At 39.8% G+C, this 26,927-nt stretch overlaps 1 protein-coding gene across 1 annotated transcript; it reads right to left on the minus strand.

The window, feature by feature from the left end:
• Positions 1–26,886, minus strand: RALA (RAS like proto-oncogene A). The gene is made up of 5 exons (XM_068156858.1): positions 26,781–26,886; positions 9,198–9,353; positions 8,199–8,407; positions 4,455–4,629; positions 1–1,928 (listed from the first exon to the last, which is right to left on the minus strand). Exons 2-5 carry the CDS (start codon positions 9,309–9,311, stop codon positions 1,806–1,808), a joined length of 621 nt encoding a protein of 206 aa, XP_068012959.1. The 5' UTR covers positions 9,312–9,353; positions 26,781–26,886; the 3' UTR covers positions 1–1,805.
• Between the last annotated feature and the right edge of the window lie 41 nt (positions 26,887–26,927).

Raw genomic sequence — 26,927 nt, forward strand, 5'->3', positions numbered from 1 at the left:
TAAAAAAAATGGAAGTTTATTCATCTTTCAATGGCTCAAATAGCAAAGAAAAGGACAGGATAAGGCATCAGCCAAGACAAATTTCATGTGTCCACTGGCTTCATAACACCTCAGTTCCCAGTATATAGGTTCCATAGCAAAGTCACAACATTAGTGGTTAACCCCCTGGCTAAATAGACCCAAATGAGTACACAGTAAGATGAAGACCGGCTTATCTGCCACAGTTACATGAGTAACTTTTAATTCTGCACTTGGCAGTCTACTAAATGCACATACAAAATCCCTATTGATAAATATTTAACATGACAAATATAAGTTCTAAGACTTGAGTCCCTAAAATGTCTGTTAGCATGGAAGTTAAATATTTGTTACCTAGTTTGCTTGAGCACAATTTAAACTGTCAGTTATAGGCTTACACATGTATAAAAAGTATAACAGTTTGTAGAATTGATTTAGCCTGTCTTAGCCTCCAGCATTCTGGTGTATTTTCAGTTAAGATGGAGCATACTGACCACCGTGCTGGTATTCTGCTGTTCTGAAGCAGTATGTTTCCATCTGGGGATTTCAGATGCACATGGTAAATGTTTCTGTGTTTGCAAAGCCTGTTCCATTGTTTGGGATCAACAGTAACCAAAAAAAGTAGCTACAGTGTTCCCCATTTACAAAAAGCAACATAAGTTAGGCGGAACAGTACAAAACCTGGGAAAAGCTTCAGCAGAACACAGCATGTTCCCATAGCTAAGTGTTAGGAACACAAAAGAAACTAACTGATGACAAGAATTTCTCAGGCAACATCTTAACTGAAAACACAGTGCTACTGAAACAGCTCCACTTCACCCAAATTCAGGGAGGTAAACCCCAAGGAACACCTAGATAAAAGTCTACTGGCAAAAAGGAAGTTTCAAGGGATCAGAACATTTTTAAACAACCATTCCAGGCTTAGATGTGCCATAGGCTTGGCTTCAGTCTTAAGTGTATTCTGACCTTTCAGTTTTAAGACCCTGTGTATTGACTCCCAAGTTACAGCAGACAGAATATGCTCTGTGTTACTCATGAGACCCAAGTATGGCACGCATGTAAAGAACGGACACTGCTAGCAGACAGTTAGCAAAATCATTCACATGATAGCTGCTCTCCACAGAGGGCAGGCTGGCGCTGAGGCGCTGGGACAGTCTCCATGCAACAAAGTTGAAAATACACCCTTGATTAAGCAACCTGCTATGTTTAGGTTTTAAAATTAAGGCATATTCAAATGTTTCAACGTAAAAGATTACATCGATCTTCTAGGTTCATCAGGTAATGCAGAACCACATGGAATTTCCCCCAGCATAATTGTTCACATACACATTATTCTTTTCTAGTTTGCATAACTCCATGGCAAAACAACTGTGTACTGCTTTGTTAGGTATCACCTTCACAACTGTAACTTCCAAGGCAACAAAGACAAGATGAATTGACAAGTATCAGTGATAAAAAAGTATGCTTTACAAGAACCCAGAGAGTAATACTTCCCCCCCTCTGTTCACTGTCAAAGACTGTCTATGAAACACTACATTCAGAAATGTGAGAAGGTAGGCAATTATGAAATGGACTGAACTTTGCTTCTCTTGAAGCCACATCTTTTTTCTTCCCCCCCCCACCCCCCCCTCAGTGAATTTGACTTTCAGTGCAACTCCAATTCATGTTTTTAGTGGTACATTACAATTTCCAACATGTTAATTTCAGTCACTTGAGCCTTCAATGGCATGCTTATAAATTATGGTTTATTAGTATGGTCAGGGTAGGAAAGGAATTTAGGGTTTTGATTATAAAATACAACATCTTTCTCTGATCCTCTTAGCTAGGCTTTTTCTTTTCTTCTTCCCATTCTTTTCTTTGCTGTCTTCCATTTTTCTGGCTCTAATTTCTCTCATTAAATCGAAAAACACCTTAAAAAAAAAAGTAAGAATGTAAATGCAAAATCAGACAGACATACAAGTTAATTTATCACTGATGATATCCATTCTGATTGTTTAGAATTAAGTCAATTATCTGCAACCAGTTCCAGAAAAAAAAAATCCATACAACAAATCACTGGTTTTGAAGGCCAAGATGATAGGATACAATCCTGCTTCCTTCATGGGACCATAATCATCCTCCGACTTCTGATGTTTGCTTATGAATCCTGTCAGACAATTTTCCACAAGGACTGGAGTAAGAGTCTCTTCACCAGCTAAGCTTTTAAGAAATATATTATCTACATCTTACTGAGTAAGCTCAAGGAAAAGGTGGGGCATCCAATTCTAGAGACATTAATGTAACAGTAGCATACACTGAAAATTTTATGGTATGTCTCATGATGCAAGTCTGAAAAAAGTGACTAAGGTCACTTAAAGTCAGCACTTCTTCAGTCACATCAGCAATTTTTTACATCAGGTAATTTCAACTGCCATATTCTCAAAATACCTGTGAGCTTTATTTTCATCAAATGGTTTAGTAGGAAAGGAAAATGACAAAGCTGGAGATACATCAATGGCAAGTTTAAGAGAGATCCCACTGTCAGTTAAGGCTTTATGACAGGACTGGTTAAAACTACTTTATTAATTTGAAAAGCAGATCTTGACTTGTAGGAGGCTAGAGCAAATAATTTCATCTTTATAATCTGATTGTGGGTAATCAGCTGACCAATTCTAAGACTTTTTTCTCTCAGGAGAAGTTCCCTAGATCTGTCAGAGGACCTGATCCATTTCCATGAAACATGGACAGCACAGGGGCTGCATTCTCCTCTACAGAACTCGGCAGGTTTTTATTTGCAGTGACACTGATCTCGTACTGACTGCAGCAAAAGCACCAGCCTTCAGTACAGGGAAACCTAAGAAAATCAATGGAACCAATCATTTCCATCAGGAAATAAGATTACCTTTAGATTTCCAAATGTGCACTCAATTACTTTCTTGTACTTAAAACTGTGTTAATGGTAAAATGAAACTGCCAATGTGCTTCAGCAGCATAATGCCACCAGCTCCAAAAGAGAGACCTGGAGCTCTTTAGTAGCCTACTAAAGGGTGTGCAAAAGCTGTTGATTAGAGAGCTATTACAGACATGTCTGGAATTTTTTCTCCCCAGCCACTGAACAAAAGTGGATTTTGAAGAGCTGAGAATACCCATGCGACTGTAATAGAATCCTAGAATGCCAGGTTGGAAGGGATCTCAAGGGTCATCTCGTCCAACCTTTCTTGGGAAATGCAGAGTTTAGAGAAGATGGCCCAGTACCATGTCCAGCTGACTCTTAAAAGTACCTAATGCCAGGGACTCCACCACTTTCCTAGGGAGATCTAACTGTTCTTACTATGAAAGATATTCCTCTTGTGTCTAATCAGAATCTCCCTGGGATTAACTCGTACCCATTAACCCTCATCTTTTCCATGTGACTCCTTGTAAAAAGGGATTCTCCATCTTCTTTTCAGCCACCCTTTGAATAGACATTATCTGCAATCATGCACCAAAACTGAAAGACATACTAGTTTTAATACCAACAATGAAATCAGAGCTCTATTCAGCTATGAGACCTAAGTCCTGCTGCATTCAATTGACTTTTCTCTACAGAACAGCAACTACTTACTGTCGTACTAAACAATCCGTTCCTTGAGGAAGATAACTGATAGAAGACAACAGTGAAGGTTAAGTTACTGCAACAGAGAACTCATGCTATGGCTGTCATATTGCAACTGACAGCTCATGCATAAGGATTTACATCAGAGAAATTTTTCAATGTGTGATCAAGTCTGAATAGCTCTGAAAGGAAAGGTTGGCACACTGAACTAAGCTTCTTATTTCTTTTGTCACACATCCGTAGACTCTTTCAGTCTACAAGGCTGAGACTTAGTCTGAGTTCCATGTTCTTAGAAGTCCTCTCTTTGAGTTACAGCTGAAATACAGCTAACCAATAATTCACCTTCTTGGAGACAAAGACTGTCTTGTCTAATGTCTTTCTGAAACTGTTTTATCCCTGAAAACTCATGAAGCACTTCTAGACTAGTCAAAGCTTAAAAAGGTTCACCCATTCTTCAAAGTAACACACAACCAAGCATCTGGTCAAACAAGGAGAGAGATAGCTCCCATCCCTGGTTTTATAACTGGTTTTATTCTGGCTGACAATCAGCATTCCTTACTGTTCACAACCAGATTGTCTTCTAGTTATAGAAAACACATCCAAGTAGTCTATGCTAAAGTAGATGCCTCAAGAATTTTAATGAATTTACATCTTGTACTCCTTGCAGTTTAGGATGGGATGAACTTGTTACACTAAGCATTTCCACTGTTCCACATCAAATCACCTAGTCATGCACTCCTCACAAGCTACAGGAGAAAAGCACTTGATTCAAACACTCAACTTATGAAGCACGACCCACAGAAAAGAGGTAGAAAGTAAAAACTGATGGAGAGATTCTTTGTATTAAGAAGACAGTTATTACCTTGTCAACATTAGCTCTTGTTTTTGCAGAAGTTTCCACATAGTTAACATTCCACTGATCAGCTCTGTTTTTTGCTTCCTCTACAGAAACTTGCCTTTTATCTTCCAAATCTGATTTGTTACCAACTAGCAAAAAAGGAACATTCTCATCTTCTTTAACTCTTAAGATCTGCTCCCTGGAGAGGCAAAAAAAGGAAAGGCAGAGGAAAATTAAGCCTTGCATAGAGTACTATTTTAAGAAAAGAAATACTGAGGCTAAACACTCTTACAGTGAAAACCCACTCATACTTTTTATGAAGCTTACGTAACAGTAAAATTTAAACCTCATTATGACATTATACAGAACGAAGACAGGCAGCTACTCCTCCAGGAAGGAAGGAGGCAAGTTAGTATGAAACTAAAAGAGCAGACAAACGGGATTGGTTTAGATGATAAATTATATTAGTAAGTCATTCAATTTAAAAAAAGCTGTTACTTGAGAGCTTTTACTGTTCTCTTCATGTTACTGTTTGTGATTGCTGTTTATTTTTACCTACCCAAACTTCAGGTTTACCCTTTCCCTCCCCTCCTCCCCCCCCAATAAAATGCATGTGCCTTTTTTAGAGCTGATAAAATGGTTTACAGCATATCGAGAAAAATTCATTCTTTTCAGGAATCTCTCAAGCCAATTATGTTCAGCCTCTGCAGAGATCTTCATTCAGTTATATACCAGTGTACATGTATAAGTGGTACATGTATCAGATTTTTAAGGACAGAGCCTTCTACTGTTTGAACTGCTAGGATGAAAGGTTTAAAGTTGTAACTAAAACTCAGTACTACAAACTGTCTGGTACATAAATGTTAGGCATTTAAAAATTAATTCTTCTAATTAGAAATGCATTCTAAGTACCAGGAAAACATTTTCCCATGAGCAGGATACTGTTCTGTCTTAGAAAGGAGTACAAATTAGTAGTGAAATGCAGCCCTTTATCATAGAGCAACTTCTGAAAAACTGACAAAAAGCACAGGAAGAGAAATTCCATGTGCTGGCTGAGGTGAATCCTACTGTCAGATTTCAAGCTGAATGGAGGGAAGCTGAAAAGAGTTAATTAATATTCCAAGTGCTTTAAATTGGTGCATGGCAGAATCCTCTTGCTATTATAAAAAGCTCTGAACAGTGTGCAGCCTTCTGGAGGAGTCTACTCAGGGCTGACAAACTGCAGAAAGCCCTTTGAAAAAAGCAAAACAACAAATATGTATTCTAAGGAGCTTGTAACACCACATTCATCTCTGAGGTGTAATTATAAGAATGTTCCTCCTCTCCCCAACAAATACCCCTGCAAATATTTTAACAGAGTCTGCAGCTATCCAAAAGCAGTTTGAACATCAGTGGATTAGAAAAGGTATCCAAAAGAAAAGTCAGTGCCTTGCTGCAGTATCTGTGTAAACAAGATTTCTGCTAAAAACTAATAGCTTTCAACTTCAATTTTCAGGTGATGCACAACACTGTCACTGTATAAAGAGTATAACCTAACAGCAATCCAGCTGACAATATCCTTGAGCCCCCTCTGAAGATTCTATTTCTTCAACATGATATATCTAATTTATGCCAGCTGGAAATCTAGAACATGAATTAAAATAAAGAAAAACAAACAAAATCCCCCCCAGCACAGCCAGATCGATTATACTCAAAACAAGACCACATTTTATCAGACATTTAGAAGTTTAGTCAGATCTGCTTTCTACTGAAAAAAACCCCCAATTTGGAGCTATGGAATTTCAGAGCATACCAGGAACCCCATTGAAGACACTGAAGAGCAGTAAAAAAACTCTCCTGTTTGAGTTCTGGCACTCCAGCATAACAAAATTCCATGGAAACGATCAAACATCCAAATTCTTCTTGTCACTTTTCTCTCATATCTGTCTCTTCAGCAGTATCCCCTCAGGCCACTGAACAAGGCCAAAAGTATTTTAACTGTACCTTCGAGAGAGGCAGGCTGATTTTACACAGAGCAGAAAGAATGTCATTTTCCCAAGTTACATTTCAGAATGTAGGCTTCTACAATTTCAAAGGCAACTTGAAAGGCACTCAGATTTGGATTTGGAAGAGTTCTAATCTCTTTACCAAGGGGATTTTTCCTTCCATTTTTTGCTGTATCAGCATATATATAGTCAACATTCACACCTGTGCTGGAGAAGTAGGACAACTTCTAGAGCCATAAGACCAGCAACTTTGAAGCAGTAACAGGATTTTAAACATATCTGAAGAGGTCATTTTGCACTCTGGAGCTCAACTATACTGAACAGTCCTCCATGATTGACCATACTTAGCATAAGCCTGCAAACTGATCAACAACTATTCCTATCTCCCTCCCAAAATATATAAACACACATATATAAAGACAAACAAAGAACACCAGAAGAGGAAAGCCTCATTCTCTCCCCTCTCCATACCTCCTCATCCCTTAGAAATACTAAGTTTTTTGATGCTCAGTGCTAAGTAAATTAAATTGTGGCAGCATCTCTGAGAGCTCTTATTTCAGTGGGATGCAGATAATTCGTTTATACTTATTTCCTTACTTTTCTTTCAAAGGCCATCTCTTGTCCTGTTCTGCTAGAGTTTGAACCAATTAAAAGAATAAAAAAGGACAGAAGAGATCAAAATTAATACACTGAAAAGTGATTTAAACAGGCCTTCTCTTTCAACTAAAATTAAGTACCTAAACCACACTGCAGCCTGTTTAATAGTCTGTTACCATTACAAGGGGTTTAAATATGCTGTAGGCCTGAAGAGCATCTCAAAAAAAAAACCCTACTGTTAAATCTATTTTAACACCATAAAACAATCCAGTTCCAGATTCTGCTTTTTTAACCACACTTCTCCCTATTAAGTAAAATACTGAGGCTGATGGGAAGGGCAAACGCTAACCTGAACTTTGCTGAACTTCTGCCTTCTAAGTTCAAAACTTTGCATCAGTATCTTTTATAGAGGAAAATTTCGACCCAAGCAAAAAAAGGACAGATTTACACAGAATACATGGCTACTACACACTACTCAAAGATAATTCTTATTGCTGTCATTCATAAAATCACCTTTAAGAGATAAAAAAGACGTGTTGTTGATGCTGTGCATTTCATTCTCCCACAACACAATGCAGACACTTCACATCACCTAAGAGTTGGCAGACATCACCAGCCATGGCTCTTCTGCACAGTCTGCAACTGGAATCTGGTCACGTCATCTTTACAATATCAAGTGTACTAGAATGAACCAGCTGGAAATGCTACAGCTGCTCTTTTGTTCCAGGTGGTGTTTTACAGGTTAAGAGAAACACAACATAGTTCTCTATATGAAGCAAGAGCTAAAAGATGATGATGCTGGGGAGTACACAGCACTGTACATACATTACACAACCATACAATCTATAAGCAATTTTTCTCAGCTCCATTGCTTTGAATAGCAGTGCACCTACTCAAAAACACAGCTTCTTAGCAGGAGTGCCAAACAAAGGCAGAAGCCTTCTGAACATTGCTATGTATCTGCTCTGAGGCAACAGCACTCTGGGTATTCAGAAACATAGCAGGAAAGATAGCTGAAGTGGTACAGATAGCAAAGGTATGACTAGGCATCTGGTCAAAACATCATGTGGCTGCAGTAAGAGTCCAGTCATCCAGTCTGGACCATCATAAGGACATTACAAAACAAACAGCTTTTAATTATCTCACTGTAATTAAAAAAAAAAAAATATTTTGCCTTGTAACTTACCTGAAGTCTGCAGTTGCTGCAAAGGATTCTAGCTCTGTAATAGAGAAGACGCAAAGAAAACCTTCTCCGCTTCGGAAGTAGTTGTCTCTAATTGCAGCATAGTCCTCCTGCCCTGCTGTGTCCAATATATCAATCTGGACTTCTTCCCCATCCAGAACCACCTTTTTCCTGTAGCTGTCTGCTTTGGTGGGCTCATAATCCTCAACAAACTAGAAAAAGAAAACAACACTTCATGATATAAAACCATGCCTGTGTGAGGCAAATGCTTCTATTTGCATCTAGGATGTAACAAACATCTGACGTGGCTGCAGTCTCTAATAAGTAAGCACAAGTATTTAGGCTGTGAGAGATACTCAGATGATTCACAGCTAAAGCAGGCTTTCCATCAGCCCAGTTTATAGGTTTTTGCTTTCTACAGTGTCTACAAGGAAATTCCACATGTAACTGCAAAACAGGTAATTTGCACTAGCCAAGCCTCTGCTTCTGGTCAAGAACAACATTTGGCTGTGATCCATTATGTTACCAGGCAGTCCTGACTTGGAATACATTCAGTATCAATTTTTGAAAGACAATGAAGCCCAAACTTTTGCCTTTTAATAAAAAAAAATAATTACTTTCACTGGGAAAAAAGGAAAGTAAGTTTTTGTTTCATCACAGCAGCATTAAAAATATGGAGAAAACTGGTCATCATTTCAGGCATAATGTGACTAAGTGAAGAAGCCTTGATACTTAAGTTCTACTAAGTCTAGTGAACAATGACAACATATATGCTATATTGTAACAGACCATTTGGCTGCACAGAAGCCTGAGAAATGCCAAATTATACCTTCAGTGGTCTCTAGTGACTTACCCTCTAACCTAAACAAAAAAGTAATAGATTTTTATTTGATTTAATCACTGACTTTCATACCACATCATACACAGGAAATAACCAATGAAGGCTGAAACAACACTACACAGCAGACATCTGCTGAGATAATTTCTAGTGCAGATTCTTACCTCATCATACATAAACTGTAGTGTTAAAGCAGATTTTCCTACACCACCGCTTCCCACCATGATGACTTTGTGTAAAGCCAATGAATTCTGTCCTTTAGGCTTATTTGCTGCCATCTTTGGATTGTAGAAAATTCACAGGTATTAAATGAAAAAAATCTAGAAGAAAAATATTGCTTCATTAGTTTTCTCTTCCTTCTTCCACGTGCACTATTTAAAGTGGATTTGACTTAAATCCCTACAATCTAAGGATTTAACTTGAGTTCTGCTCTCTTCAGTGAGAACTAGCTGCTTTTTCACTGGAAGCCATTCCACAAATGATACCGAGCTCATCTTTTTTGGCATGAGCCAAGAAAGCCTTCACCATTTAGAAAGGGCACAAGTGGGCTCACAGCATCCAAAAGCAATAAAGATAAAAGATTTACATCTTGGTATGTAGTGTTTTCTTTCAGAAATACAGTATCTATCAAAAATGTATACTAATTTTCTAAGCAAGAATTGAAAAAGGAACCCACAGTGAATCAATACGATACAAGAAAACATGAGATAGGACAGCTGCAAGGGAAAAAAGCCCTGACATTTGAAAGAATTTCCAGCTTAAATAGCAAGCACCAAGACACAGCAGCAGCAGTAAGGATTAGCTAGGGTACTTTTTTTTCCAGAGAAACCAAGCAAATGTGCCACTTAAAACCTAAAAATACCCAGTTTCAGTAAGTTAATCAGGAACTGAAAGAATGATCTAGTTTATGCAGAATGGAAAGATTTGACTTGCTTCCCTAGGCTACAAATGCTGTTATTCAATTATTCTGTGTGCTTGGGACTGTTGCCTCAGTCCCAAAGTGCTTGCTCAAACACAAATCTCTGCACCTCACCACAGGACTCTCTGACCATTGGTTCACATGCAGTCTGATGTGCACATGTATGAAAAGTAACAATTCCATTAGACTTTAAACATTGTGTTGTAGTTTTATTGGCTCTCCAACTCTCTTTCACAACTTCATTTTATTCCCTCCTGTGGTGGGTAATGTAACAGTAATATAGTGGTATTTCTGTTACATGAGGACAGAATACATTGTCTGCTTGCACAGCTCTTCAGACACGGGAAAGTCCCCTACCCGCCTCTAGAGATTTAGGAGCAAAACAAACTCTGATGTCCAAAAACCACAATGATGTCTCTTGCATTTACATCTTCTGTAATGTAGACATCTAGAGTAGCAACTAAGACCCAAATATAACAGTTTCTGTGAACTAGAAAGCTCAGAACAAGCACATTTGCACAGTTTAGTTCCATACAAAATTATCATGTAATGATACTGCATAGCAAGAAGACATCATTGCCTTGTTACAGCTGCCCATCACCATCATTTGACGATCTCACACTAAAATTACATCCTCCTGCATAATTAATTACCCTTGTGTGAAGCTTAATCAGAATGTGAAGCATGATAATTTTCTTACAACCGGTATCAAAATCCCTAGCTAAGGACACACAGACTAAGGTTTTGTTAGCACTGAGGCGGTTCGGCGTAAAAGCAACTAACTAAGCCTTCACTAGGGATCAAGCCTACCCTTCCAGGACTTGAATAAAAGGGTATACTGGGTTTGGATGGGGAGAGTTAGTTTTGCTCAGGAAAGCTCATATAGTGCCACATGTTGGCTTTATGATGAAAACGGTGGTAAGAGATTCTTTTAGCTATAACTGAAGAGTGCTTACGGTGTCAAGGCCTTTTCCTGGTTCTCGTGCTGCCCTGACAGCAAGTTGGCTGGGAGTGGGCAAGCAGCTAGAACAGCTGACCAAAGGGAAATCCCATGCCATAGCTTGGCAATAAAATCTGGCAGGGAAGTTTGCCAGGGCTGCTTACTAAGGTTAACTCACAACCGATGTGAAAAACTCTCTGGCATCACCTCAGTACCCATTCTACTGTCAAAGAACTCTGAAAATGCAACTGAGAATTAAGTTATTTAAACTGTTTTCCCCAGAAACATTATCTAACTGAAATAAGAGTAAGCCATTGTACTAACTATAGAGATAGAGCAGAGAAATACACCTAACATTATGTTACAAGTTCTCTTAAAAGGGAGGTGGATTAGAAAAACACACTTTCATTTTGGCCATCAAGGCTTAGAAAAAGCCACTGCTTGGTTCTGACTCAAGAGGGAGTATGACAACACAAAAATAGCTGCAAGCCCTGTGCACATTTTCAACCAGCTACATGGCATGTTGAACCATTCCACATTGTTGCTTTCCCACTTTTATCTTAATAGGAAAAACACATCCTCAAAGTCTTGTGTACTTGGTTTTAGTATGTATTTCAGGAAGGTCGTATTCAGGAAGCTCTGTATTCCAGATCACCAATTGACAATAGTTCAGTTTGCCAAGTTTAGGCTAGAATATGTGCCCTCAGAAACACAGAAATGGAAGCACTAGTATACCTGGATATGGTCTATACTAATCTTACTGAGCAACAAAACAGACTATTCTTCTCTAAGCACTTCAATTCCAGAACAAGTTCAAACAAATTCAGCAGGACCTCTGACAGATGCTTGTGCAAAAATTCCTAGTGCAATCGGGCGGGGAAGGTAAAATCAAATAGTAAAGCTTCACTGTAGTATTTGTTGTAAACTAACCTACAGTCTCCAAGTAGCTTGACCAAGGTGAAAAATCTGTATTTTACCAGAAACTGCAACAAGTAGAGACAACGTGAGAAAGAGAAGCTGCTACATTTTATACTTTGTGCAACAGTTGATCCATGCTTGAAAAGTCAAAAGATGGTCTAACCAGTAAGATCTTCATCAGTGATCAAGTTAGTGATGATGCTCCTTTTTCATAGAAAATTCTTAACTTCCAAAGATTTTATGGTAACAAATCACTTTCAGAAACCTTGATAACATAATTTCAAAACAAAGTCAAAGAAATAAATTTGGAACTAAAAATCCTGACCCAACCAGTCACAGCAGTATCCTGAGTCATCAAGTCATTAATAACCATCAGTGAGCAACATTCCAGTAAGATACTGAAGATAGCAAAACTCTGTACTACCAGACTTCAAATCTTAAAGATAAGCTTGCCATAAATACTCTGCCCCGTTTTGTAGTGGGAGGAGGTGCTTGGGGAGGTCATTTTGCTCTCAGGTTCTTCACAGTGCAGTAAAGATATAATGCTTGGCAAAATTCAATCCTGCTGAATGGTAGACAACATGGAGAGAAACAAGTTACAAAGCAAGTACTCCCTGATACTGTGCAAAAGACACTCAATCCAGAAAGAGAGTTTCAGAGAAAGTATTCTGACAGAGGAAAATGACCTTAAAAGTGCTAAGTTTTAAGCTACTGCAAAACTGGGGGTCAGAAGTTAAACACAAGCTTATCCTCCAGCAGAGCCCTACATCATCCTCCAGCAGAGGGAGGAGGTTCACAGAACCAAGCAGGGTGTTGTCAATTGACATCAGCTTTTTACCACACCCACTGGTTATCCCCACTGGATCAGTACAGCTGATGACATATATGAAAGTTTAAACAGTTCTGTGTAGTCCAATAAGTTAAAAGGGAAGTGAAAGGCTTAACTGGCTGAACAATGTACTCATATACCTTGACTCAGAGAGACATGAGCACTAACCACTATGTGATAGATCAATCCTCACCTCTGCTGCAGATAAACTCCTAGGAAACTGCCCTTTTCTGACATGCTTGAACAGATAAAGGTACAAGTATATGAATCCAGTGTCTGCTCAGCCACAGTAAGCAGTTCTCAAAAGCTCCTATAGCTGCTTATTGCCCATTTGCAGATAACCAGCCACACAATTCTATGCTCCATTTAATGGCAGACTTCCAGTTTGAGCCAGAATAATTTTTGTATAGCTGGGTTAGGGGCTTATTAGATTAAATAAGAACTGCAGGAGTAGGAATTAAAATTCATGTTAGCATCAGCAATGGCATCTTGTCCAACAGTCTAGAAACCTGGTCAAGGGCAAGAATAGTAGGTAACTAAATAGCTTTTAAGAATATCCTACAGGATTAAGATCATGTAACAAGAGGAACTTGCAGATGGAGCTGTAAAAGTGTTGCCTGTCCTTGATGATGGACTTCCACCTCTATTACTGCTAATTCCTCCAGTTTCACACCTTACACAGAAGATCTGTGCCAGAAATACAGTTATGTCTAGTCTCCAAGGATTTAAACATCACATTCAGTTCCACCCATCAGAGGAGTGAGCTGGAAGGTGTTCCTGTAATGGGACTTGGAGACAGAAAACACCATGATAACTTCCGCATAAAGTCTTGGAGCACAGAATAGTTATCCATATCCACAAGAGTAAGGTATCAGGTACCACCATAAGAAAGAAGTTTCCACTTCCATGAATAAAATCTAAGGAAAATATCTTTGAAATATCTTTGCAAACACATGGTAGGGAGGAGGCAAAAAAGAAAAAAGCAGGAGTAATTGATCTCTCTACAGTAGCCCTTACCTTGTCCTTCCATCTACTTCTCTAGCCCAATAAATCAAGACGTAGAAATATGCTTCCGAGTGAAAAAACCCTTAAGCTTTTTAATCCCCTCAGCCATTTTGCTCATCTGATCTAATTCACAAGACTGCTCCTAAATTGTCCAATTTCTCAGATGGCTTTTTCTTACAGAACAACTTACTCCAAAACAACTAAAGCATGCTTCCTTACATATCCATACCATTTGTCCTCTAAATCCCTCCTCAGTGTTACAATCCCAAAATTACAGATTTCTCCCTCGTTAGCCAGCAGCACATACAGACAGAATGTATGGAACAAACGTATCCAAGACACATAAACTTCTATCAAGGTGTACCCAAAAGCATCCAATACACCAAAAATTCACAAAGAACACAGCACATGTCCAGATTAATTTTCTTTGAGAATGTGATTAACAGAGGCTGAACTGCTCTGCCCATTTTCATGCCCCAGAGTCTTGTAAATGCAATGTCAAAGAGAGAAGACCAGGAAAGGAAAAGCATTACACCAGAGCCACATCATTACAGGCACAAATTCAGCTGGCATCTTCTGCAGTGCTATACATAAGGCTGAATGCGGGCTTTGTGGAAGTGCAGTTGTCCTTAACAGGAGGACTTTGATTTGCTGGAGGCATTTGTTTGAAGAGGACTAATTAAACATAGCTTTGTTTTTAAAGATAGTTGGTACAGTCAGTATAGTAGATTCCAGTTAATAAGCAGAGATAGTGGTGCCATTCTTCAATTACAAAACAATTCTTTACATTGTTATTTTTATAGGTCTCATAAAACTATGACATCGAAACCAAATTCCATTTCTGTTGTTCCTTTTCCTTTAAGGGAAGATTACATAAAGATGTGTAAGGCTGTCATATTAACCTCATTACCTACTCACTTTTATGAGTTACTTTCTTCCCTGAAGACTGTTTTATATAATAAGCATCAACTACAACTGGCAGCTGATGCAACACAGCACCTGCTTCTACTCTGTTTTCTAACTGAATTAGAATTTGATACATTTGAAAAAGAACATATATAACTGAAATACATTAGCTACCTGCACAATACTAATTACTATAGTTAGTATGCTTTGACCAGAATGCTTTCAGAAAGGCAAAATCTTGTACCAATCACTTACTGAACAATGAAAGATCATTTAGTAATGCAGACTTTTCTTCTTCTAAATAAATAATTCAAATGGTTGGGTTGTGATTAACTGAAGAAACTAGTAATTGCGTTACTCTACACTTACTACAATCTATCACCTCCAGAAATACTAGCTACAGCTTTTTAATCTTATTCTGAAATAAAACCTTCTAGTAATTGACAGCAACTCCATCTTCTAAAGTTGGTTTGAACATTCCTTAAAGTTTACTAATGCACACAAAGTGATTCACAACTTTGCTGCCTCCTATGACCTACGAATTAACAGCTCAGCCTTCTGAGAAGAACAACAGAAACAAGAATTTTAAAAAGCATCAACATAATTCATGTCCCCAGGGCCCATCAAGCAATATAATCTTATCTGTTATTAAAAGATCACAATTTCATCCAGTTACTTCATTGTTTATTGAGTCCAGGGGGTTCAGTTTGGCTTACAAAAGCAAAATTATACTTGAGAATGTATTGTTTGAAAATTATCATACTAGATGCAAAATATCTGGAAGACACCTCAGGAATGACTCAGATATTCCTGCAATGAAAACATTCCTGGAAGTGGAGGGAGGCAACTCCAGGCAAACAGAGTCTAACCCTCCCAACAGCTGCCTCCAATTACAATATTCAAACCAGATCAGCAGAAACACCCCATGACCCAGAAACAAATAGGATAAATGACATCATAGGATGAGATACATGATGCCAGCTGTTTTAAGAACTGGAGACTACGGAAATTTTTTAGGTTAGATCAGCATTCTTGCTGTAAGTGTCACCCCATGCCTCGAGTTGGACTGGTGTTTTTATTAAACATGCAACATGTGTCAAGCTCTTCACAAAGTAACATTATAAATTTATTAAGTTAAAACAAATGTTGCATATTAAATAGCCACCATAAACTCTAAGTAGTAGCCTAAAGAGGAAATCTAACCCAACTATTCAAACCTGCCTCAGAAACAACTTGTCTCCTTAGACAATGAAACAGGCTATCTGAACCTCAGCCTCAGGACATGTGAGAAATGCTTTTACAGTAAGTCCTTTCCTTTCTCCTGAAACAGTCCTTTGGCACAAATCTGTTTAACCAGAATTAGGATTCTTAGCTTCCCATGATTTTAACAAGCGCATTCAAGGTTTGGCAAGAATCCTTCTTTCCAAAAGCTGTCCAGCACACACCATAAAAGGTGCTTGTCTCTCTCACACCTACAAACAAATTTATTAAGATGAATACACATCTACTAAGTAAAAGACTAGAAAACTGACTTATGTTCTACCCTCTCAGCAGCAGCAATTCTCCTCAGGTAAAAGCCCTACATTCCTCAACTTCTTGAAACGGATGCTTCAAACTGTAACCATATCCAGACACTGAAACTGGAAGAATCAACCAGTGAACATCAAGTAGGTGATGCCTCATCCAGCCTATAAATTACATAATATTGTTATAAAGAACAGTGGTCCCCACGTGCCTGCAGTTCTGTACTATTAAGACATCATCATGAGAATTAAGATCCATCCAAAAAGCAGTCACTAACCACCAGTGAACAGAAGGGCGGACGTCTGCAGAGAAGGCTTCCACATGAAATACCCACAATCAAGTCTCCTGACAAAAGACAAGTTATTTACAGGGAAAATGCTATGTAAAGCAGATGCTGCTACTGAATTTTATTCAGCACTTGGTATTGAACAAAGATTATTCCCCCTTCCCCCCTTCATAACATCTAAGAGGCAATGCACAGCCTACAGGGATAAATTTTAGCCATACAGGATCAACAAGTCAGGGTCTTACATTAGTGCTATTCAACCAAGAAGTGAGGGAAGCACTTCAGGGACACATTAGAGTCCTTTAAGACATACTAGCTACCGCCATTTTCACCCTGTGTTTCAAGTGCAAGAAAGAACATTTGGAAGCTGACTTTTTACTGATAAGTCAGACATCACTCACACTTGTACAGCTGCTGCTTTCAGCTATTCTGGAAAGCAACAAAAATGGAGTTTCCTTGAAGGCACTGTGCCAGAGCTTGCAGTTTGAGCCTCAGCATTTTTCTAAAAGCAGTTCAAGAGCTCTGCATTCCGAAAGTTGCTCACAGCATATTCAGTATCAAACCCAGGGGGTTTTATCAACCATACCTCAAAAGAAACCTCAATCGCATTACTGTGTCCTTTTTGCCCCTGTACACTTCAACATTCATTAAGAAATTTAAGGAGGATTTAAATGTAAGCATTTTGACTTGGCTTGAAGAAGTAAATTCTTCCAAGTCTGAAGAAGACTTTCAAAAGACATACTTGAAAAATGTAGGTTTGCCAGAAAAAGCCTCTAATACAAGTATCCCATTAATTGTTAACCACTCTATACTCTCTCTCATTAGAGGTTTAGATGTCAGATATGTATTTCTCAAAGTCACTTTTACAGCTTGAAAGGATGATCTAAGATCCACACTCACTAAAGCCAAAACTCCACCCAAATTATATCACTGCTCTATAGTCTGGAAAGTTAACTTGTAACAGAGAAATTTCGAAACAAATGGTATGTGCAAAACAAAAATCAAGCTTCCACTAGGCTCATGGAAGGCTACACCCAGCACTCTTGGAATCTATAGTGGAGTGCCACCTGTTTGGCTTCTGGCTGGTAGAACCTGCCTTGTCATGTTGCAGGCATCTCATTTCATAGTGACATAAGTTCTGATGCCAATATCTCAGGGAGTTTATCCTGCTTAGGACAACTTAGTTGCCCTCATTAGCCAGTCATATAGTACTATGGTGAAAACTCACATGAACACCCTTAAATTCCCTCAAGGTATTAGAACAGACAGAATGAACACAGAAGCCTTGTTTGAATAACACTCCCATGAAATTATTGACATAGAAAAAGTTTAAGCTTTCAAATAAAGCATTTTTGAGGCAGGCACTGCTTTCTTCCATCTGGTCACTGCCTAGCTGGATGAACCTTCAACGAAAGCAGAACAGGAATACCAAAACACACAATCCTTTGCATTTTATTAACTGGCTTCTGGCGATGAAGGGTACAGGGAACAAGTGCTCCAGCAGCTGCAAGCATCAAAGGTTGCAACTCAAATGGGGCAAACACACAAGACAGAACACAGGTCACAAGCAACAGACATCAAGAAACAGATACCACCAAATTCTCCATCTCCCCCTTACAAACACAGGCATTCTCTTTCCCAACAGGCAAGCTGAATGAATACACCAGCCAAATGGAACCTAATAAAATAGGAGTATGCTGGATTTCCCATTTCAAAAAAATTCCTTTTTTTTTTAATCCTAGGAATTATCCAGATGTAGAAAATAAAATTCATTAGTGAAATACGACTTGGCAAAGTGAGTTACTTCATTCATTTTATGGCTTTGCCATCTGTTTTACCACCCAATCACAAATGTGTAAGCACTCTTTTGTAGTGTTATTGCAAGAACATAACTTTGTAGCCATATCTGTTCCAGTAACTTCTCCTCCTGTTTATATTCTATGCAGTGTAAATTGCTCTACCTAAATTCATAATAATTCTGTTTTATTCAGGGGAAGAGGATTTCATATGTATGACTCGTTGAATGAGACTGGTTTGCAAATACACAAAGACCTGTAATTAACCTTTTCACTAGGTGATTCAGGGACACAAGTGGTTACAGGCCTGATGTCACATGGTAATAGAGTAATATTGCTGTTTATTATAAAACCATTAGATCTAGGATTTGAAGAGTTAGTAGAGTCAATGCAATAGACCTAGAAATCCAAATCAGGCAATTATTTGTATTTCAGTTCAATATATACTTGCTAGTCATATGGTGTAAGGTAGAGTTTCATGACTATTTCATCTTATGGCATAAACCATACAGTGGCTAGAAAAAGCATTCAATTTGTGAACTTAGTATAAAACTATTGATATTCAGGTCAACTTATTAATTTCCACATTAAGTGCAAGTGCAAGGTGTTTTTGATCTTGCCTTGCTTAAAATGCCAATTTAGACTTCCCTTGTAGTACCACAGAAGCCATTTCCAAGTTAAATGTTCTTAATTTGTAAAGTCGTAACTTCTAAAAATTGCTTCAAGTTCCTAATTGAATTCTTGCAGTTCTTATCATGCAGTTCTTATTCAGAGCAGCGCAGAACTATTAGATGACTTACAAGAATGTGTGCAAGTTCTGGTTTATTTCTATTAAAATAAAAAGCTATGTAAAAAACACTGTTTATACAGCAATGTACATGAAAAAACATGGATCATCTGAACACCAAAGACACAGAACACTCATTTTTGACTATCTGGGCAACCACACAAAGTAGCTATCAAAACCTTCTGATAAGCAACCTAAAAAATAATTTTGTAATCACAGTGCAAATGTAAGGGTCTTAGAAAAGGCACTTTCAAGGATGGTATGCTATTGCACATCACTACATGTGTCTCTTCCTACTGTCAGGCACCCAACACAAATGATAAAGGCAATTCAGTGGTGGTCACACACCAAATATGGTTTATTTTAAAGGTCAGTCTCCCTAGGGAAAAACTAGAGTAGTCTGTCTATAGTGAAATCCAGTGTTTTAATCCACATTTAATTGATTTTATTCTACACATGTTGCAATGCTAAACACTAACAAGTGTGAGCTGTATTCCTTTCTGTCCACAAGAGCTTAGTATGTGAGCTAATTCCTTTTCAATGCTCCATGCAATATGGAGCCTACCAAACTGGTAGGCTATCTGGCCTACCAAACCTTCACTGCTGCTGACTTAAAGCTTTTTATTGTCAGCTGCATCATTTGCACGCTTACAGTTCAACTGCAACATTTCCAATAGCATCACTTCTCCACAGATTCATAAGCTAATTCTATAGTTATTTTTTGTTGGTTTTTTTTTTTTTTCCCCTTGAGGGGTTTTTTCTTTTTACCTTAACAAACACACAGTATCAGTTCTGCATGAAGCCTGGAGAAGTGTTGTTAAAACCCACTCCCATTCTTCACAGATATGGTCCACATAAAAGATCCTAAGTCTGCTAAGAAACATGTTCCTGAAAATTTCTCCTTCAAACTACTGACAATGCAAGAATAACTATGCCAGCCTGACCATTTCAGCGTTTTACCATATTGGATTTCATTGTTCAGAGGATTTTTCTAAAGAACAACCTATTTGGCTATAAGATTGCTGCTTCTGCTTCCCAAAATTATCTTTCTTTTCCTTCCATATCTGTAAGAAAGTCTTCATTCCTAACATTGCAGTTAAAAAATTTAAAAAAATCACAATATAAAACTTTGCTCCTCAAGCCAGAGGTTTCCTTCAAACTTCACTAGAACTTACTTTTGCAATGCCCTTCAAAATACTCCAGCCTGAAGAAACTCAAACTGTACATGTTATACACATGGTGTCTGTTCTAACTCATACATCTTGCCAAGCAGAATGCTTTGGTTAGACTATTTCATCCCTTTACCCATTTTGACTGAAAGAGCTACAAAACTCAAGCTTTGCAAGACAGAAAATACAATATAGAAAAGCATAATTTTCTTTAAATGGTTAGGCTAGAGAAGTTCAACATGTGCCAAATCAAGTTACCTAAAAATATCAACTTTACCACTTAGATACAATGAAAAAAAATTGAAGGGACAGGGCAGCAAAGGAGCTTTCTCAAACTAAAAACCAGCACCTTCAAAGGTGTTTGAATGATTCCCATCTCAAACTTTTCATATCCCACACTTTGGATCTTGGGCAAAAAGGAGTTTAGAAAATGCAGCATTTTGGTGAGCATCTACACTAATAAAAAAAAAAATCTTCCTATTAAATGTAGTTTTAACTGCAAGCCTACCAGTAAAACTTATAACTACATGCTCAAAATTAGTGATTGATAGGGAGCCAGTTGCATGGTAGCATACAGACTTGCCTAAAGTATTTTGTGTATCATCCACTGGCCATCAAGGACACCATCAATCTTCAAATTATAACCTTCCCAGCTCTGAACACAGGAAATACCAGATGCCAAAGCCTGCAATGGGATTTTTTAGAAAAGCACAGAGCTGTTAAAGATAAGTTGATTAAAGGGGAGCATTTTCCCCTCACAGCAGTAGCAGAAGGGTAAAAACTTGAGATCCTGACTTAAGATCCACATTATCATCACAACAAAATGCAAGAAAGATCTGACATAGCTTGGATTAAGACTTAGAATTTAACTCCTCTAATTCCAAAAACCAGCAACAGCTGGAAGACCACTTGGTAAACTTCTTCCTTTTCAATACTGCTGAAACAAATTCACCTGTGGGTTTTTAAAATTGTTCTAAACCCAGTGCTTTATGTTACACAGTACAGCAAAACAAAATGAGTACTGACACCAAATTAACAACTCAGACTAGCAGCCTTCCCCTTGTTCTTTATCACAGTCTTTCATTTTTTCATTACTGTTATCATTGCAGTCTCCATGATGTGGGGAGAACCAATAAAGTTTATGCACGTTATGCATCTCAAGTTGGTGGGTATTCTACTGGAGTTCTCCAACATGTGGCAAAAACACACTGGATTTCACCATGAGAGCAACATGTAGCCATCTTTTCTTCCTTGCAACACTACTTAAAAACATTTTAGAGGGTGAACTTTATTTCAAAAAAGCAGTTTCTGATACTTCACCTTATGCACTGGCTCTTTAAATTCTGAAGGACAGCACCACACTGTCTAGTGAGGGAGTCCAGAGCACACTTGCTTTCTTTCCAGGTTAAGTTTTCTGTGCTATTACACACCTCACTTCCAGTGCATATGAACAAACTGAAATCCCAAAGCCATCATGCCTGCTCAGCAACAGACAGAAAATACACAGCCTGGAGCATGAAGAAAAGGTGCTTTAACAAATTGTACTCCTACAGGCCAGTGCTGCATCATCAACTTCACAAAGTCAATTCTATCAACATAAAACACAATTCATACTCCTTTTCAAATCAGGGACAACTTCCAAAATGTAAACACATAACAAGCCAGAGAATCCAAATTGCAAGAAGGTGTGCTATCAGCTATGACCATACTCAACCAGTTACAGAAACACTGCAGTGAACTCTAAGTTAAGACGTTTTAAAAATACATCCATTTTAACCTTACAGAAATCAGTTAAGAGTGTGCAATTTAAAGTGTTATTTCTTAAAATACAAGCATTCTCAGGATGGGAATGATGCTTTACTAGCCTGTTACACTACAAAAGTGGAATTAATTTAAGTGGTCAAGTATGTATAAACCGTCAGAATTTAGTGCTGTCAAAATAAAATAGCTCTTCCACACAATAATTACTTAAAATCAGCATCTGATTTTGCTTATGTTGGTCTGCAAGGGTAACAGTGACAGCTGGTTAAAGATATGCTTCTAACAGCCTTGCCCTAAGTTTGGCCTTCGGGTCCATCTACTTAATCTTCCATGGCGTAGCCACATCAGTCAAGGGTGGTTTTGTGACTGACATAGCATGTCTGCACAAGTCTGTCACATTAATGTTGTTTTCCTGTTTAGAGAGTTCCTTTTATTTTGAGGTCTGAAATAAATCCCATTGGGAAAGTGTTGCTAGAATTAACTACTTCCATACTAAAGCCTTTTCAGGAAACAGCAGAGATATGCCAACAGGACTACACTGGCACAGCCCTAAAATGACACATCAGCTTTTCTCTGTGCTGTCTTGATGGGCTTCAATGGGCACACGAGCAAGGAGAAGGACTATATCACACACAGCTGCCTTTTAATGTTCTTCACACAAGCTTTATGTCTGGAAGACTTCCATGTTTACTGCACTGTTTAACGTGATGGAAACATTTCTGTCTGCCTATATGTGGGTGTTATATACAAGCATTTTCAGGCAACTGGATCAGAGTTAAAGATGGCAGTTAGAGACCAAGTCCAGCAGTAGCATGGAAGGGTACTAAGTTCTCATTTCAGAGTACAAAATGAAACAGGTACCTGAACCCTGCCACCCACCAAGCAAGGGTAGGTGCCAAGCTCCTACACAAAAATCACATTTTTCATGATTTGCAGAAATACTTGTCTGGCCATGCAGTCTATTGACATGCCTTCTTAAAATGAAACCTGTGGGCCACCACAAAAGACATTGCCACACTCTTGCATCAAATGATGTAGCAATCTGACCATTATGCAGAAAATCACAATATACTAAATGAACTGCACTGGTCAGAATTGGATGTGTATTGTAATTGCTTGAACTAAGGAGCCAATACCACAAAATAAGCACCATCAATTCCACTGAAGTAACCACTGGAGAGTTACTACACAATCAGCATTCTATCTCATTTGTGCTACCCTCTTTGCATTCTTGTCTCCTTTCTATATTAGCATTAGATGATGATTACAGCAGAGCTTATTTTGAATTCTCTATAGTAACTTTTTGTTTTCTTCATTACATCTCCTCTATGTCATCTAGCCATTCCTACACACCTCTTCCTTCATTCTTCCTCTCTGTCCACAGTTTGGATGTTTGAGTGTTAACAGTTCCCAAAGGTGCTGGGAATTCTGAGAGATACAAAACTAATCCTAAACAAAGCACAAACAGTAAAGACTGAGCCACCCTCCATGCAAAGACAAATAGTTCTCACTCTGGCTCTTCCTAAGGCAGTATTACTTAGCCCATACTAAGTTTCTTTCCAGCTTGCTCCAGCCCCTAAATCCAGTCCTGATTTTTCTGTAGGAATGTCAGAAATTCTTTGCTGCTGTGTAGAGCTCCTAAGACTCAGAGTATAAGCCTAACCTGGTGGCTGTGAGTTGTCCACCTATCAAAGCAGCTGTGTCCACTCACAAATCCTGGGTCAGCAGGTACTCACTCTGACTCACAATACTTAAGAACACAAGACAAGAAGCAAACCAGGATTAAGTAACTCTGCTCTGTCTCCTAGGCTTATTTGATATAATTAAAGTGACACCAAGTTCTTTATGACCACAAGGACTAAAATAATTTTAGTTCTGCAGACTTACAATAGCCTTTTAGAACTACTCTGAGAGTAGTTCTGATTTTAAGTACTGCCGCAGACTAATAACATAGAACTATTTCTTCCCTACTTAATAATTTATAGAGTAAAGCATTCTGCAAAATGTTCAGTGGATGTACAGTAATTATACCAACTGTTCAATTTTCTTGGTTCCTCACATCAATTCTTCATAAGGTAAGGAGACTTAAAACAGCTGTCCCATAATTGCATGTGTGATGTGTCCAGACAGGCATGCTGTCACCAGATTACCAAAGTACCTTGTTCACTTAAAATAGATTTCAATTTAGATGCAACACAATTTCAGTAGCTTGGAGCCATGAGAAGTTCAGGAAGTTGGCTGTAAGCAGTCTCAACAGAGTGGGGAGTTCCCTGTCCAGGACATGTGACCAGCGATTTATACCCTATGGTACTTGGTAGGGTGGCAAATCTAGTCACAAAGTCTCAAGATTGTTCTCATATAGTAATTTATTCTTCAGTTGTGAAGCCACAGAGGAAACAATGCTGCTGTCAGGTAACAAGACACTGCATCTACATTAGACACCAGAGAGACACATTGGTTTCAAGACAGCAAGAGCCTTTGCCTCAGCAATTGTTTTCTTCCAAGTCAGATGCACTTTAAATTTAACAGGAGTAAAAGCTCATCTTCCACAGAACACCCCTGTTTCAGGGTAATCCCTTAGAAAAAGAACATGAAGAGATGTCAGCATTCCTGAAAGAGAGGTTAGGAACACAAGTGTTCTTATAGAAGTCAGAACGCATAAGACACATGGACCACTACAAAGTCTCCAACATCACTTATTCATCTCATGTTCCTCTTTGGTTGCTTTTAGCCAGCACTGTCTTATTGTCACAGACATATTCTCCCTGCCCACTTCCCTCACTTTTTCTTTTTCCTCCCCAAGAGACTACTATTCCTATGGATTATTTACATAAAAAGTACATGCCCACAGGTGACACACAGCACAAACAAGGGCACAGCTAGGAGACATTCCAGCTTTCTCTTTAATGGCTAAAGATCCTCTCTTTAAACTCTGAAAATTTAATAAAGGCATAATTATTTCAACATTTCCCAAACACATGCAACTCAAAACACTTCACCTCAAAATGGTTCTATTTTTATCACTTTCTCAAATTCAGAAGAACATGACCAAGTGAAAACAGAGACCAAGGAATCTGCAATAGTAAAAGAGTATCCCTGTTATTTAGTGTTACAACTTATCTAACCCCACAGCTTCTCTCTCAGGCAGCAGACTCAAAGCTTTTTCTGTGTGGCAGCATGTGACATTTTCACAAAAAAAGGAAAAAGGGGTAAGCATCACTAACACTGACAATCCCTAGAAGTTAGTGGGGGCTTCTGAAAAAAAAAAAAAAAGAAAAGAAAAAGAAGAAAAAAAAAAGATAGAAAGCTTGACAAGCTGTCTAAAGCATTGACCAAGGGGTTTAGATATGCATCAGAGACACACACGTTGCACAGTTGCTCTTCACTCACAACTGCCTAGGATTTAAATGCTGGGGTACAGGCTATTATGTGTCAGTTGAAGAGGATTTTAAAATAAGAATCACTATTACCTATCCTGATAACTAATAGGTTGACAGTATCTTTTTCCAGTCCATGCAGCCCCTCTCCCAGGAGCTCCTCACTTCAAACTTCTTCTAACTTCTACTGGAAAAGACAACCAAGGGGTTTATTGTGCAGACCTCTCTGCACCCTAGCTTCAGACACTGAGATGGCAGCAGAGGTACCTATCACTTCGTCTTGTGGAGCTGTAACAGTTCACCCCACAGAATGCAAAGTCTCTCTCCAAGAAGAAGTAGAAATCCAAACTTGAAAACAAAACATTTGGGTCTGAAAATAAATGTTTTGTCAGCCTTTCTGCCAGGACAGTTCAGTGCTGCTACAAAGCAGACACACACATCATACATAAAATCTCTCTGTAGGTGACTCTTGGGATATGTATGGCCCACTTTACATCTTCCCTTCGAAAGAAACACAGTGAAGGGGAAGGACCTGAAGCTATTGGATTCCATCTAGAAGAAACCCAAAAGTAAGCATCAAATTATTTACCAAACCAAGGTGAGCACTGAAAGGCTCCTTTATTTAAGCAGCAGGCATACTTCTTCCTTTTGTTGCAGGCAAGCACAAGCTGTAGTTACCAGCAACGCCTGCTAACGTGTGCCACTACAGAAAAGCACAGCGCAGGGAAACGCGCAGCGATTACATGGTACCGAATCGCTGCTCTTACTCATTCTGTAATCGCACGCACAGAGGCTCCGGCACCCAGCTGCTGACACAGCCACGGCAGAAGCTGCCGCTCCGCGCTGCCCGGTCCGAGGGATGGGAGCCCCGGGTCCTTCCCCGCCGGCCCCGCGGTGCGGCTCCTTTGTTTGGGTTGACGGGGCTGATGGGGCTGCCGTGGCCGCGTTCCGCCCTCCGCAGGTGCGGGCGCGCCCCGAGGACGCGGCGGGGACGCCCGCACCTGCCTCACGCCGCCACTACCACCGCAACAGGAGACGGCCAAGCCCCGCCGCACACCATGCCGTGGACACCACCGTCCTCTCCCCTCTCCCCTCAGAGTCCGAGAGGGCAGAGGCAGGCCTGGGGCGGGAAACCCCCAAGGTCGACGCCAGTAACCTTCAGGGAGCGGCCGGGTACCCTCCGCCTGGCCTCCGCGGAAGGTTCCCGGGCACCGCCCGCGGTCGCGCCTGTCTCTCCCCACACCCTGGGGTGGGGTCGGTGGGCACAAACCACCAGCCAAGGGGGGGAGGCGGCAGCCGCGCCTCAACGCCGACCACAGGGCGAGGAAAAATAGTGGGCGCGGGGCCGCGGAGAATTCCCCTCTCTCCCCCCTAGCCATCTCCCCCCACACGCGGCAGCGCTCCCCCGGCGGCGGGCGGGGAGGGGTCCCTGCGTGCTGTCCCGGTAGCGAGAAACCCGGCGGCTCCCTCCGGCCCGTCCCTTGGAGCGGTGCGGCGTGGCCCACTCGCCCAGCGCTACCCCCGACTCACCTGCGGCGGTAGGGCGAGCGCTGCTGCCCGCCAGAGAAACGATTGGGGAGGGCGGGAGCGGGCGGAGAAGAGCCCTGGCGCCGCCTGGCACCGCCCCCGCGCGCTGACCCGGCGGCGCGCGCGAGGCCCGCGGCGGAGGGCGGGGCC

This window comes from Melanerpes formicivorus, unplaced genomic scaffold (assembly GCF_026170545.1).
Source record: "Melanerpes formicivorus ecotype bairdi unplaced genomic scaffold, bMelFor1.0.p_v2 SCAF_35, whole genome shotgun sequence".
Taxonomy (NCBI): Eukaryota; Metazoa; Chordata; class Aves; order Piciformes; family Picidae; genus Melanerpes; species Melanerpes formicivorus.